Raw genomic sequence first — 16,496 nt, forward strand, 5'->3', positions numbered from 1 at the left:
CAGCGGGACCCTCCAGAGGACAACAGCGGAGACTGCCTTGGGAGAAGAGGAAGGAGCGTACAGCGCGGGAGCCGGAAGACAGCGCTGGTCAGCGCCCGCACAGGTAAGCGACGGGGTCTGATTCTGGGGTCTCCAGGCCGGCGTGTGACAGTACCCCCTTCTTCAAGAGTGGCCACCGGACACTTCCTTGGTTTATGAGGAAATTTCACATGGAACGCTTTGACCAGACGGGGTGCATGGACATCGGAGGCATTTATCCAGATTCGTTCCTCTGGACCATAATTCTTCCAGTCGATAAGGTATTGAAGACGGTTGTATCGACAACGGGAATCTAAGATTCTGTTAACTTCGAACTCCTCTCCCTGCTGTGTTTGAACACTAGAAGCTTTAGGCAGGACCTTCTGAAATCGGTTTAAGACTAGTGGTTTTAAAAGAGAAATATGGAAGGAACTTGGAATGCGAAGAAATGGAGGAAGCTTTAACTTGTAAGCCACAGGATTCAAGACTTTGATGATTGGGAATGGACCAATGAATCGCGGAGCAAATTTCATCGAGGGTACTCGGAGTCTTGGGTTTCGGGTAGAGAGCCAGACCATATCCCCAGGTCGGAAATTTGGAACCGCTCGTCTTTGGCGGTCAGCAAATTTCTTGTACCGGGCTGACGTTTTAGTCAGAGAGGAACGAACCTTTTCCCAGATGTTGGAGAATCGTTGAAGGGACATTTTGGCCGCAGGCACATCTAATGTGGGAAGAAGAGGGAAATCTGGCACTCGAGGATGTTGACCAAAAACTGTAAAAAAAGGAGTTGAGCTGGTGGATGTGTGATAATGATTATTGTGGGCAAATTCGGCCCAAGGAAGAAGTTCAATCCAGTCATCTTGGGAGGAGGAGACAAAAGTGCGCAGGAACTGTTCCAGGTCTTGATTGACCCTTTCGGTCTGACCGTTGGTCTGGGGATGATAAGCGGTAGAAAATTTGAGTTTTATCTGAAGGGCTGAGCAGAGTGACCTCCAGAACTTCGCTACGAACTGTACTCCCCTGTCGGAGATGATCTCTTGAGGAAGGCCGTGGAGCTTGAAGATCTCTTTTATAAAGCTCTGGGCGAGTAGAGGTGCAGACGGAAGCCCAGTAAGTGGTACGAAATGAGCCATTTTAGAAAAACGATCCACGATAACCCAAATCGTGTTGTGGCCCCGAGATGGAGGAAGATCAGAGATGAAATCCATAGATAGGTGAGTCCATGGCTTAGATGGAATTGCAAGAGGTTGGAGTTGACCGTGTGGAACCCGCCGAGGAATCTTGTGTTGGGCACATTTGATGCATAAAGACACATAAGACCTGATATCCTTTTTCATCGAAGACCACCAATAGGACCGCTGGATAAATTCTAGGGTTTTATCCATACCCAGGTGACCAGAGAACCGGGAAGCATGAGCCCAATGCAGTAACCTCTTGCGGAGTTCCGGAGCGACGAAAGTCTTCCCAACCGGGGGTATAGAAGATAATTGGGTAGAGGCGAAGGAAGCGGAATTCAAGATTGGTTGGGGCTGTTCCATGGGTAGATCAGGGTTGCTCGTCATGGAACGGGAGAGTGCGTCGGCTTTGAGGTTTTGTGAACCGGGGCGATAGGAGACTTTGAAGTTAAATCTGGAGAAAAACATTGCCCACCGGGCTTGACGAGGGTTCAAGCAATTTGCAGATTTAAGATAAAGGAGGTCTTGAGAAAAAATCAAAATGTCGTCTAAGTAAACGACCACACACTTGTACAAGAGGTCCCGGAAGATTTCATTGACGAAAAACTGGAAGACGGCCGGAGCATTACAGAGGCCGAAGGGCATAACGAGATACTCGTAGTGCCCATCCCTGGTGTTGAAGGACGTTTTCCATTCATCGCCTGGACGGATACGAATTAAATTATAGGCTCCTCTTAGGTCGAGTTTGGAAAAAACTGTGGCTCCCTTGACTCTATCAAATAACTCTGTAATGAGAGGAAGAGGGTAGCGATTCTTAATAGTTATTTCATTAAAACCCCGGTAGTCAATACACGGGCGCAAGCCACCATTTTTTTTTTTACGAAGAAAAATCCAGCCCCTGCTGGAGACGTGGAAGGTCGAATGAAGCCTTTATTTAAGTTTTCCGTAATGTACTCCGACATGGCCTGAGTCTCAGGGAGAGATAGAGGATAGGTTCGGCCCCTAGGAGGATTCTTCCCGGGAATCAGATCTATGGGACAGTCCCAATCACGATGGGGAGGTAACAGGTCTGCGCTCTGTTTGCTAAAGACGTCCTGAAACCCATCATAGGCTTTGGGCAGGTCTGTAGAATCCCGTACAACGGAAGATCTGATAGGTATTACCCGCTGAAGGCAACCTTTGAAGCAATTGGAACCCCAGGAGATTATTTGCATGGTGGTCCAATCGATTTGAGGTGAATGTCTCTGTAGCCAGGGTAATCCGAGGACTAAAGAATGAGAGGCTTTGGGAATCACTAGGAAGGATAGTTGTTCGGAATGGAGCACCCCAATGGTAAGTTTAAGTGGTGTTGTACGATGGGTGATGGTTCCACTAGAAATGCGACTACCATCGATGGCGGTTAAAGTGATGACTCGAGGCAACGCTTCCATGGGGATTTGATGCTTCTGGACAAATTCAGTAGTGACAAAGTTCTCTGCCGCTCCGGAATCCAGGAGAGCTAATACAGCTTTGGAACCTCGAGGACACTTTAAATGAGCCTGGATGGTGGAATCAGACTTCCTTTGTGATTCAATGGCAACTCCTAACTTAACCTCTCTTTCATAAGTTAGGAGGAGGCGTTTCCCGGACGAATGGGACAAGTTTTAACTAAATGTTGAGGAGATCTGCTGTACATACAGAGGTTCTGCCTCCGCCTTTTCTGACGCTCCTCAGCCGACAAATGAGAGCAGTTGACCTGCATGGGTTCTTCGCCCAGAGGAGGAGAGGGTAAGCGGGAAACTGGACGTGGCCTTCCACGATCAAATCTGCCTCTTTCCAAGGCGCGCTCCCTGTGACGGAGATCCACCTTGTTGCAGAGGGAGATTAACCCATCCAAACTGGTTGGAAGGTCACGGGAAGCTAGGTCGTCTTTGAGCCTTTCAGAAAGGCCACTCCAGAAGGCAGCGATGAGGGCATCCTCGTTCCAATTGAGTTCTGAAGCCAGAGTCTGGAACTGGACTACGTATTGGCCGACGGTCCTGCTGCCCTGACGGAGGCGTAGAATATCAGCTGATGCAGAGGTGGTTCTTCCGGGTTCATCAAAGATTTTGCGAAATGTAGCAACAAATTCGGGGTAGTTGGAGAGCAGGGGATCCGACTTCTCCCAAAGGGGCGAGACCCAATCGAGTGCTTGGCCAGAGAGTAGAGAGATGATATATGCCACCCTGGTTCTGGCCGTCGGAAAGTTGGCGGATTGTAGCTCGAATTGGATTTCGCATTGATTTAAAAAACCCCTGCATAATTTGGGGTTGCCATCGAACTTGCTCGGAGGGGAGAGCTGAAGACGAGCAGGAGGTAGAACCGGAGGAGCAGGTGACACCACAGGAGGAGAGGCGGCTTGGGAGCCAGCGGGAGCGGGATGAGCCAGTAAGGACTGAATGTTGTCCAGGTGTGACGACATATCTTGGATAAATTGGATCAGCTAAGCCTGAGAGGTCTCCTGTCTTTCCAGACGGGATAGTACATCCTGCGAGGCTTCTATCCCAGATCCTTGACCACTTGCCGAGTCCATCGGGCCAGTGCAAACTGTCACAAGCGTGGAATTTAGGAGCTGTGTTCCCGGACTGGGCCTTGGATCTGTATTACTTGGCGCAGACGCTCGCTGGAGGAGGCTTGGCTTAATGAAGTTTCTCCGCATGAGAGGGTGCAGCGAACTGACAGGAGTTTGAGGAATGCGGCAGTAACGAGATAGCTAGGAAGCTACGTGGAGCGGCTGGATAGCCTAGGGTAGACGTTGGTAGCTGAGTGGCTACGTGGAGCGGCTGGATAGCCGTGGGTAGACGTTGGTAGCTGAGTGGCTACGTAGACCGGCTGGATAGCCGCGGGTAGACGTTGGTAGCTGAGTGGCTACGTGGAGCGGCTGGATAGCCGTGGGTAGACGTTGGTAGCTGAGTGGCTACGTGGAGCGGCTGGTTAGCCGTGGGTAGACGTTGGTAGCTGAGTGGCTACGTGGAGCGGCTGGATAGCCGTGGGTAGACGTTGGTAGCTGAGTGGCTACGTGGAGCGGCTGGATAGCCGTGGGTAGACGTCGGTAGCTGAGTGGCTACGTGGAGCGGCTGGATAGCCGTGGGTAGACGTTGGTAGCTGAGTGGCTACGTGGAGCGGCTGGATAGCCGTGGGTAGACGTTGGTAGCTGAGTGGCTACGTGGAGCGGCTGGATAGCCGTGGGTAGACGTTGGTAGCTGAGTGGCTACGTGGAGCGGCTGGTTAGCCGTGGGTAGACGTTGGTAGCTGAGCGGCTACGTGGAGCGGCTGGATAGCCGTGGGTAGACGTTGGTAGCTGAGCGGCTACGTGGAGCGGCTGGAGCGCAGTGGGAAGGCTACTTAGCTAAACTAAGAAACTAGTTGCACTGGCAACTTGTGTGAGCATTGGGGATCCTTTTATAGTGGACACTGGGAGCTGACAGGCTGAGAGAGAAGGAGAAGGCTCCTCATTGGTGGTAGTGGAGTCACATGGGCAATCCAAGATGGCCACGCCCATGGACCGGAGGACAGCGCTTCCTGGAGATAGTCAGCGGGGACCAGCGGTGAGCAGGAGCCGGCGTGGGAGCAGCACAGCAGCGGGACCCTCCAGAGGACAACAGCGGAGACTGCCTTGGGAGAAGAGGAAGGAGCGTACAGCGCGGGAGCCGGAAGACAGCGCGGGTCAGCGCCCGCACAGGTAAGCGACGGGGTCTGATTCTGGGGTCTCCAGGCCGGCGTGTGACACTTACCTTCAGCTGTCAAGATTTCGACCCGCTGGGCTGCCGCTGTCTGTATTTGATCCGCTGGCATTACATACCGATTCCGCCCAGCAAACCCGACTATAAATTCTGACTAGGCAGCTGGAGGAGTCAGACTTTTAACAAATCTGACACCAGCAAGTGTATAGTTATAAATATATCAGATACACTGTGTATAGTTATAAATATATCAGATACACTGTGTATAGTTATAATTTATCAGATACACTGTGTATAGTTATAAATATATCAGATACACTGTGTATAAGCATTTATAGAAATATTAGATTATGATCTATTTTCCATGTGTGGTATTAAAGAATAGCCAAGTTATGTAATGTATTAAATTGCTATTATAAACATGTTTTTTCCCCAATGATCTAAAGGAATGGAAGAGGTCAGAATAAACTTGGAATAGGAGGCTTAAGATGGGATCCTTTTGTGAGAGATAATGTGGATGACAGGAGCTTTTAACTGGAATGAGTTGTTTCTGTCAGCGTGTGCTGCCCCTTCATCAAGAGATTAAAGAGAGACAGTAATCCTTGAGGTAGCAAAGGCCCCTTCACTAGTCTGTAGGAAAGGCACTGGGACGGTTACCATGCGGCTGGCGCACACCCTCCTGCTCCTCTCTGTTCTCAGGATACAGGAAGGTAAGTGGTGACCTTCAGAACCTTGTTAATGTTTGTCAGGCAGGAAGTTGTGTCATTCATATGGGTTAAAAATATCATTTCTTGGCTTTCCACCTCCTCTCACCTTGCTTTCAGGACTTCAGCAGTTTTCAACCAAACTAAGCTCTAACCCCTTCATTACCAGAAGGTGCTGCGTTTGCAGTAAAGACGTCTGCTTGCTTAATTACTGTTGACCCAATAATTCAAAAACATTTTCTTATTATACCTGGCACTTCGCAGCTGCTGGCATAAATAAACACTGTTTCTCTCTTTCCTATTAGTACAGTAAACTTTTTTTTTCAATTAAGATACTGTAGCCAGCACCACAACCCCGAATGAACTTGGAGTCTTTGACAAACAATCTACCTTCATATTTTGCTTACCATTCTGTGGCCTCATGTTTTTCTTTTTATATTAATTTTATATTTGTTTTGAACTTTATTTCGAAACATACACATATTGCACCAGTTATTGCTTTACCAAGTGTGGTGCAACAGGATTTGGCCTTGATGAGTCCCATTACATTATAACATTCTATATTACAGAATTTATGCAATCACCTGTCTAGGTCACTATATTCATTTCTCTGCATTATATAACCTGTTTGTGTTAGTCAGTTGGTGACTTTCAAGCTGTTTCAGTTGTTGTTAATTTCAAGTCCCAGCTAGGAGATAGCAGAGTTACACTTTAGCATCAACTGAATAGACACCATTTTCCTGGCCATAATAACATAATTGTTCTTGATTATGGTAATCCGTGAGTCACTACGGCCAATCCCGAATTGCCAGCAAATCTGGATGGTTTAGAACCAGTGACATCTTGCCTCCAGTAGATTATTGTATTGGTAACTTCCACTAAGACGTATTTCCACTAATCTAACATTAAATGTTCCTAAAGAGTTTTCTTTTTTGGGGTTCTAATTCCACTTTATAGCGATGGTACAATCACACATCTAAAGTTATTAATTCATCTGTTAGAGGTAACAATGCTGTTAATTACAAATAATATTTAATTACAAAGACATACTCTGGGCCTGAGTCAGACCCGCTCGTGAGCGCACAGCGAAGGAACGCCTGCCGTTTGGGGGCGGCCCCACTGACTTTCACGAGTGATGAGCCGAAAGCTCACTGGGGCTTGCGGGAACGAGACCCTACCGCAAGGGTCTTGTCGCAAGCCCGATGGTCGCGATGGTTGTGACCATCGCGACCATCACCTGGCCGCTCGCTAAAGCTGTGGGTGGTCACCCACAGTTTATCGAGCGGCCAGGAGGCCGTCTTTACAAAAAAAACAGGGACGCCCTGATTCAGAGCGGGTGCTCTCAAAGAGCGTCCGGCTCTGAATCAGGCCCTCTGTTCCACAGTACAGATAAGGGAGGTAATCACTGTTGATTTTTTTTAAATGCTAAAGATGTTGTATAATTTATTATTTATCTTTTTATTATCTTACATGTGGTTTTATTAATGAATACAAATAAAGAATATGCAAATGTTCATAAGTACAGCATAATAGGGCATGCAAAGTTTCTGTGACATATTGGGCTACATCCATGGTCTATGATGTAGAACAGTGGTCCTAGCGAGTTAGTGAGGCCACTATGGGGAGCTACCTGAGCTACTCACATGCTCATCCCTCAGGAGCACACTTGAAATCCTGAGGTTCTTCTCATATGGTGCTCTCCATATACCGGAAGTTCCCGGCTACATGGCTTTGCACACAATATCGATTTTACGACAGAGCAGAGATGCCATTTGCCATTGGCCTCCAACTGTAAATTGACTCAGGATTTTAAATGGTTGAGTGGATTTACCGTTGCTTATTGTTATAAGCATTTCATCTTTTTCTTTTAATATCTATAGCAGTGTTTTAAAATTACATCCAAGTTAAGTTAGTTATTGCATTCCTCATGTTTCTTTTAAAGCTGATCTATTTGATCATGTGTACTTGAGGCTCTGGCTGAACTATCAAAACTTCAGCAAAGTCAAATAAATACCTTTGATGAGAAAAGTGTGGTCCATCCATTTGGTATTGATATCTCCTGAAATTGTTATTTTCATAATGCTGTGTATTGACTGCACGAGATCACCTACCATGTGCACAAACAGTGAGGTTCCAGCAATGAATAAAGACACACAGAGGCTTAAAAAGTCTAATGCTGGGTAAACAGACGATTTTTGGCCCGATCTGACGGATAGGGCCGACAAATCGTCAAAATCGTCTAATGCGTACCCACTATGTCGGTCGTTGTGCACTTCCATTTAGTCATCAGCCACATCGTCAGGCTGTCCCTACACGCAAGCCCGTTGGTTTTTGCCTGTTGCATCGCTGGATACACCGTAGTTAAAGTGGGCTGAAACAGGGCTGAACTGCGTTCCGTCAGTTCTATTTGGAGACAGAACCAGTTCTGCCTCCTCTATCCCACCTAACTCGGCCTGTCAGCCCTGCGCCGCAGGGAGTTGCCGGGCACCTGCTTAGATTTTGTTACCAGCAGGCGACCGGCTCCTTCCCAATAGCAGCAGCCGGAGGCTGGAGTTCACTCCTGAGCCTCGGCTTCTGGCTCCCGAAGTGTGCACTATGGGAGAATTGTCATGACTTCTCTCCCATAGTTCCAAGAAGCAGGCAGCCAGACGGACGGCAGCTGATGCAGGAGCATGGCTTAAGGTAAGTATTGTTGCTGGGTTTTTGTGTGTAAGAGTCACTACTACTGGGGGCATTACTACTGGGTTCATTACTACAGGGGGCACTACTACTGGGGGCATTACTAAAGGGAGCATTACTACTGAGGGTACTACTACAGGGGGCAATACTACTGGGGCCATTACTACTGGGTTCACTACTACTGGGGGCATTACTACTGGGGGCATTACTACAGGGGGCATTACTACTGGGGCACTAGGGGGCATTACTACTGGGGGCACTACTACAGGGGTAATTACTTGGGGCACTACTACTGGGGGTACTACTAAAGGGGGCACAACTAATGGGGGCATTACCACTGGAGGCACTGCACATGGGGCACCACTCCTGGGAACACTGCGTAAGGGGCACCACTCCTGGAGGCACTGCATAAGGGGCACTATCACTGCCACTACGGCGCGCACTGTCCCTTTATTAAGATAGCGTCAATGATGGAGGGGGTGGTGCGGTGAGTTCCACCAGGTTTCTAGGACCACTTTAAGCACTGGGTACACATATTGTTTAATGTGTACACAGCTTAAGAAAGGAGTATTACTTATATCCAGTGAAAAGAGACAGATATATTTTACAATTCAAACAAATCCTCCTAACATTAATTGTAAGTGCTGGTGTATAACTGCATGTAATGCAGGATACAAGCCAGTCATGTAGACATCATGTTGAAGGTGGTCATTTCTGAATGAGAAAATATGTCTTGCACGCACATGTACATATTTCTCTGCTTACATAAGTTAATTCCTACACTCTGCACCTGAAAGTGATGTGTAATTGTGCAGCACTGGTGAATTTGGAAGAACAAAACATGCATGACACCACAAAGCACATTTATGCCAGACCCACATGTTTATTTTCCTGGTTCATAGATGAGTTTGCAAGTTGTTATTCATAGTGAGAAAAGGACCATAACTGCTGAATAAAGACTATAAGAAAACGACTGATGTTTCCTTATTGTTTTACCAAATACATCATATTCTGCCAGAAAACATTACTGAAATGAAATATATATGGTATACTTACATAAGATTCTCAATTTGACTTCCTATCAAAAGTCAATGATTCTCAATTGAAGTAACATAATCAATGTGCTAATTGCATTAAGTAGTTAAAGTATCCCAACCAGTACTTCCAGTACAAACCTGAGGCAGGGACAAGACTACTGTGTACATCTTAAATGTTGGACCCACAACTTTCTAAAATTGGTAAGTACTGTAAATAGTTACTTGAGTGCAAGGCATATCCTAAACAGCCCAGTATGTTCATGACCATAGCACCTTGTCCAACAACAGCCAAGCCGTAATTTTATAAGCCAATTTGGTCTCCTTAAGCCTAAAATGATTGTTTCATTCTCCATTACCCTGGAGTTTGATCTCCCAGAAGAGAAGGTTCTGAATTGACACCCATTCATATTGCAACCATCCATTACTGTGCTCATAGAGCAGACTGGCATGTTAAGTTTCTCTAATAAAGCTGCATTGTCTTAAACCTGCTTATATGGTATATTGTATATAAATGTATTTCCTTTGTCAGGCAGCGGCTTACAATGTTTTTCTTGTGTGGGCTCCAATGACCAAGATTGTAATCGACAGGGATCTCAGCAATGTCCCCGGGAATCTGATGCCTGTGCCATAATCCGTGGGCAATCCAGTGAGTATGCATCAACTGTTGTGTAGCTATAGTCATCTTGATGGCTATTATCTGACTTGTTAGTTAAAGGTTGGGTATATTTTGTTTGACATTCATTATGTGACATGTTGACATGATTAAAATGTCGACAAAATGTTCCTGGTGATCCAGTGGTGACTTCCCTTGTTTGGCGGCTCTGGCGGTGTCTTCCGGACCTGGCGGTGACAGATGATGACTTCCAGCTGTGATGGAGTGGTTCGGCAGTGAACAATGTCCCTAACCCTCCCCCTAGTGCCTAACCCTTTCCTCCTGCATCCTAAGCCTCCCCCTAGTACCTAACCCTTTCCACCAGCATCCTAACCCTCCCCCTAGTGCCTAACCCTTTCCTCCTGCATCCTAAGCCTCCCCAAAGTGCCTAACCATTTCCTCCTGCATCCTAAGCCTCCCCCTAGTACCTAACCCTTTCCTCCTGCATCCTAAGCCTCCCCAAAGTGCCTAACCCTCTGGGTACGCAGCCTATCTAACCCTCAGCTCCCTTCAGAATTTCAACTTTTCACATGTCATAATTGTGAACATGACGACATTCAGCAGATGTTGACATGTCCCTTGTTGCCCTTTCACAATGGTAACATAGCTGTCAACATTGTGGTGTCGATATGCAGATTGTCGATATTTTGAATATTGACAAGGTGACTGCATCCTGTCAAAACTGTATCTGTACAACAGTACCTGAAGTGCAAATAGGGAGACTTTGACACTAATGGCAAAAATAACTTTTTTAAAACCTGTTTTGTACACTTGAAAATATTACCAACACATTCAGCAGGCCATACGTAGCATGAGAATGATGTCACCTGAGGTTTGGACAGCATTTGTTATTTGTGATTTGTATTTTGAGCTTTTTCAAGAGAGGGTGTACCGCCTCATCTGTTCTTTGAAGGGTACCAAACCTGTAGAGCTACAAAAGTTACATTTGTTATACCTACCTGAAATACAGTCAGCCTACAGAAATGAGTCCACCATGTAACATGGATGCTTCTGTCAAGCGGAGAGTTAGCATTGCCCATCCTATCAGTTGACCCCATCTAGAGAACAGACTCCACTTATTCATAATTCTTTAGATATCCATATCTAGAACCCTCAATTGCCAGGACAGCCTTTTTTCAGAATTCAGACTCTTGATGGCCCAGGACTAATGGGTGCTAATGGGTAGTAATCTCGTAGGTTAGGGGATTTTAACCTTTTTTGATCTGAACCCACGGGTAAGGTGCATCACCTTCGGTTGTGCAATCACCTGGTTAGTAACTAGGTGGAGACTGCCAGTGATACCAGCACCCACAAGGCAGACGCTGGTGACGATACATCAGTTCCGGTACATGGTCATGCGGCGGAAGTTGGATATATCGTGTCCACGTAAAGGGGGTGTTTTTCTCCATACAAAGGGATGGACCCAGTTGGATTTGAAGGTATCCCCATCTTAATATCACCGCCCAGGGGCATGCACAAATATGTAAACACACCCACCAATTTAAGGTTATTTAATAACAACATAGTTTGAATTACAATTTTCACTACTTAAATGGCAACAATATACAAGATGTGTTATGGATTATCCATAAGGGAGATTTGTTAGATAAAATATAGACACAGGAGGAGTGATCAACGAAAGGGGTGGAGCTTAAATCACCGCTATTTGAACAGGTCTTGTTCTCATATCAGCCACACTTTGATAAAGGCTCTATGCCGAAACGCGTTAGTGGGCTGAGAAGACCGTGGCTGTGAGGTAACCATACCAGACTGAGAGGTGTCATTGGGGGTGCTTTGAACCCAGGTACTCAACCACCACCTATGTGAAATATCTTGTCTTGGTTAGAAGGCCTTTTATGGAATTGAGGATTTACTTGTATATCCATGGAGTGGACTATCATCACATCTGCATGAAAATTTAAAAAGGAGGAAAAACACCATCTTGAAGGAGAAGAATTATCCTACATGTAAGTAGGAGATAGGAACTTGAATTATTTATATACTATCATCTTTCCAACCACATATTCTTTCCCTTTGTTTTGAGGAAATATTGAAGCGGGGAGAATTTTTAGAAGACAGAAAATTTCTAATATAGCACTTCCGTTGGACATTTGGAGCATTGTCTGAAGTAATTTATATATCCCAGACAAAGGAGCGCTTGATTTATTTTGTTGTTTGAGACCACCCTGCGGTTTATGAGCAAATAATACGATTCTGGGGGCTTACATTTTCACACATAAGAAAGCATCAATCGTCTCATCTGTTGTAGTAATGTACGGGGGATTGCATAGGGAATAGCATGAAATAGGTACATCAATTTTGGTAACAACATCATTTTAAACGCTGCCAGGCGGCCTAGCCAGGAGACACATACAAGCTGTGGTTAAGGACTGGGTCAATAAAAGGACATAATTAACCTTGTAAACATTTTGAATGCTAGAAGGGATGGATATGCCTTGGTATGACAGGGAGGAGTCCTTTCAAATGAAAGGAAAACGTGTCTTCAAAGATTGAAGAATCAAGGAGGGGATAGGAAGAGCTTCAGTTTTAGAGGCGTTTGATTTGTAATATGAAGCAGTGCTATAGTTATCCAGAATAGTATGTAGGGAAGTCAACAAGGTCTCCGGGCTAGTTCCAAACAATAAAACATCTCCTGCAAAAAGATATAGTTTATGAGAAGTATTGTAACCTGAAACCCCAGGGAACACTGAGGACAGACAAATCGTTTGGCAAGGGGTTCAATGGCTAACACAAATATTAACGGGGAGAGGGGGCAACCTTGCCTAGTGCCTTTGAAAATTGGGAAAGAAGAAGAAAGGAAACCAATGCTACAGATACGGGAGGAAAGGCCAGCATAAAGGGCAGAAATAGAATGAAGGATGTCTCTGTGGAATCTGAACCTAGATAACACCTGGTGCATGTATTCCCAATGGAGTACATCAAAGGCATTTTCAGCGTCGAGAGAAAGGAGAAGAAATAGTGACTTAGTATAGGATACCCATTCAACCAAATTTAGAACCCTGCGGGTATTATGCAAAGCTTGTATTAGCCGTGGAAGCAAAGGGTTTAAGCGATTGGTTATCAACTTCATTGTTCAGCTTTTAAGTTTGTACTAAACACAATATAGCATTTTTATTACATGGGACTATCAATACATACATTATTACTATATCAAAAATGTTTTGGAAGATCTCCTGCAAATATTATTTGATAAATGTGCCCCTAAAGCTTCATGTTATTAAATAAATGTATGATGTACTCCAGTAGAGTCATCAGAGAGCTGCCATTTCCTCTATTCATTATGCCTGACCAGTGATCAAAAAACAATTTTTAGCAACTCATCATTAATATTTGCAGTTTCGGTGACATAAATCTTTTTTTTTTTTACATATCTTTATTGTTACAGAGGCAGTCATGTTATTTATATTAACATGTAGATGCTTCCTTCCTATCTACATCCAGGTGGAGTGATGAAGTCTTGCTCTTTCAAGACATTCTGTGACCGGGCATTACGGGAAGGCTCAAAAGCCTCTGGTGTTAGTGTCCAGTGCTGCTTCTCCAACAACTGTAACAGCGGAAGTCAGGGATCGAGCGGCCAGTTGAGTGCCAGCTATCTTCGTCTTCTGGTGGCTCTTGCATTAGGTTTCTGCCTCCTGATTATTAGCTGATTGTTGTCTTGTCAACGCTGCAGATCAGGCTACTCTCTATGTTGGTGTTTCTCGACTCCATGCCCCACAAATGAAAAGGACTTGAATTATTTATGTTTATTTACACATCTCTTAGTTGAAGTTATGGAACAAGTATGGGATCCTATGTATTTTAACCAGTAGTATCTAACAGCTTAATATGGCTATCGAGCAACAGAACTGGAAGTCCATGCTGGTGACCAGAGATGATATTCATCTGGCTCTAAAGATGGTGCTGTACTACAAATCCCGAAATAATGAACCAACCCCTGGCTCAACCAACCAATGAAGTATAGCTCTCAATAAGTTGTTAGAGTGGTTGTCCACTTCTGGACAACACAGATTAGGTGAACTCATGAGCAGCATGGTTCCTTCCCATTCCTATCTTGTATATGGACTGATCCGCACTATCACAGAAAAAGTCAGACAATTCAACCCTGTTGTGCAGAGAGGTATGTAATGAATGGACAACCAAAGTAGATGCTGCCCTTATACAGCTCCCTTCCATAGCATAGTGAATGCTTTAGGTGGTCTGCTGTTAGTCAACGTTGGAATCTTTATTCTCTGCCCAATACAATGCAATAGTCAGCATCTCAGAGGATAAAATGCCAAATAACTAATAAGGGGTCAACTACTAAAAGAAGAGAGGTTATCTCAATGTGAAGAAACCTTTATGACATGAAGCAACAGCTCGAGAGGAAGTCGCCTATCCAAGTAATGTATGGAGAATGTATGGAGAAATACGATACAACACGTGTATGAGATGACCACCACATACAGTATATTCATCTGTACCAGTGTGTCTTGAAGGTCCACACAAATGGGTTGGGTACGGGATTCCAGCAGTCGGGATGCCGGTGGTCAGAATACACGACAGCGGCAACCCCGACAGTCAGAATCCTGACGCCTAAAAGTAAGTAGCCTAACCCTCCTTTCGCACAGTCTAACCCTAAACCCCCCCCCCCGCATTCTAACCCTAAGCCTCTCTCCCCTGCAGCCTAACCCCAACACTCCTCGTGCAGCCTAACCCTACCCCTCCCCCTAGTGCCTAACCCTCCCCCTACCCCTAATACGTTCCATTGGGATGTTGGAGGTAGGGATTCTGACTGCTCTTGGGATTCCGTCGCCGGTATTCTGAGCACCGGTATTCAGAGCACCGGCACCCCGATTGCCAGGATGGTGACTAAGGGCCTGATTCAGCAAGGAATGGACGGATGCAGACGTACGCAATTGGTTGATGGTTTTGCTCTGCATATGCATTGCAGTGCGCGAACCGGCCAGTGCGATGGAGTATTCGTACGCAGGGAGTCCGCAGCCCCAGGGACAAGTGAATGACAGAAAGTGGAGTTTGTGGGTGGTGGCGGGGGAGTGGTCGGGCAAACGCAGGCGTGCCTGTGTGTTTGGACGGTGTTTCAGCGGCGTGCATAATTAAGCCCTTGCGGCGGCGGACACAGCCTGAGGTCTAGTTGCACACAGGAAGTCTCACTATGTCTGCAGGTGGGTCAGGTCGACCACTATTGTGTGTATGGGTCCGATGGTTCTCGATGTTACCGATGTTTCCGCTATCTTGCAGGTTTAGAGGACGCAAGTAAAGGGAAGTGGATGGTATTATGTAGTGCTGGGAGTCTGCTTATTCTGCTGCGATTGTTGTGTGAATGCATTCATTAGCATATTCTCGCAGCGGCCGGGTGCGTGTATCTGCATCTGTGCGTTCCTTGCTGAATCAGGCCCTAAATCCCACACAAGTTGCTGCACGTCCTTTCACAGTCAACAGCAGCTTTTGCAAACTTTAACTGTATCTCATTGTGCCCAGAAACAGAAAAATAATGAACCATCCTTCAACCCCTTTATATATTTCAATAAAAAGAAAGCTTTCTTCATCATTTGTCCTGAAATACTGCTGAATGGAGCCTTATTTATAACTTAAATAAATCATGAGATTGAGGATGAGGCATCATGACTGATAGGACACCCCCCCGAAAAAGGGGGTGTGACCTCGTGGGAAGGGGCGTGGCCTCGCGGCCCAATCCCTCTCGTCCTGTTTTTTTATTATTACTGGCAGGGGGTGCTGACTGCCTTGTGTTGCAGTGCCGGCTCCCTCACAGTGGGCTCTATTTATTAACATTATTTTTCCTAAAATAAAGTGAAAAAGGGTGTTTTCACACCCTTTTCACATTATTTTAATATCACCTGTAGTTATTACAGGGCAATTGGAGTAGAAATAGTAAAATTCTACTCCAACCCCTAGTATCACTTATTTTTAGGAAAGCAGATCGCATTTCCCATAATTGTAATGGGAAATGTGATCTGACCAGAGTTACTAAAAATAAATTGTAAAAAAATACCGGGGGAAGCCCTGTGATAATAACGCCACCTGGAGGTGGCGTTATCCAGGGTCTCCCCCGGTTACCGGGCTCCCACTCTGCTCTAACGGGGAGAGCAGAGGCGGGAGCCGGTACCAGTAATCAGCTATGTGGTCTAAATAGACCGCAAGCTGATTGCTGTAAAAAAAAGAAAAAAAAAAAATTAAACATTTTTTTTTTACTTACCTGAATCCAGGGACCGGTGATCGGGCCTCCGATGATGGCTCCTCTCCGGTCAGCTGGTCTCTCACAGTGCACTGCTGCCCGGTCATCAGGTGATCGGGCCCCAGTGCAGTATGGGAGATCACCTGATCGGGAAGCCCGGAGAAGATCACCGGAGGCCAGGAGGATGCAGGTAAGTGTAATGAAGGGAGGGGGGGTCGCGGGGGTCCGCGATCGCGGGGGACGGGGCTTAGCGCCAGTGGGGGGACAGCAGCGACGGTGGGTCGGCGCAGGTGCGGGCTCTTAGTCGCGGTATTTT

The 16,496-nt window shown here is 46.0% G+C and overlaps 1 protein-coding gene across 1 annotated transcript; it reads left to right on the plus strand.

The window, feature by feature from the left end:
• The first annotated feature begins 5,469 nt into the window (after positions 1-5,469).
• On the plus strand, positions 5,470-15,535 carry LOC148501476 (uncharacterized). Its single transcript, XM_088450411.1, has 3 exons — positions 5,470-5,604; positions 9,844-9,960; positions 13,429-15,535. Exons 1-3 carry the CDS (start codon positions 5,553-5,555, stop codon positions 13,632-13,634), a joined length of 375 nt encoding a protein of 124 aa, XP_088306537.1. The 5' UTR covers positions 5,470-5,552; the 3' UTR covers positions 13,635-15,535.
• The last annotated feature ends 961 nt before the right edge of the window (positions 15,536-16,496 follow it).

This window comes from Taudactylus pleione, unplaced genomic scaffold (genome assembly GCF_031769625.1).
Source record: "Taudactylus pleione unplaced genomic scaffold, aTauple2 ptg000518l, whole genome shotgun sequence".
NCBI classification, from domain to species: Eukaryota; Metazoa; Chordata; class Amphibia; order Anura; family Myobatrachidae; genus Taudactylus; species Taudactylus pleione.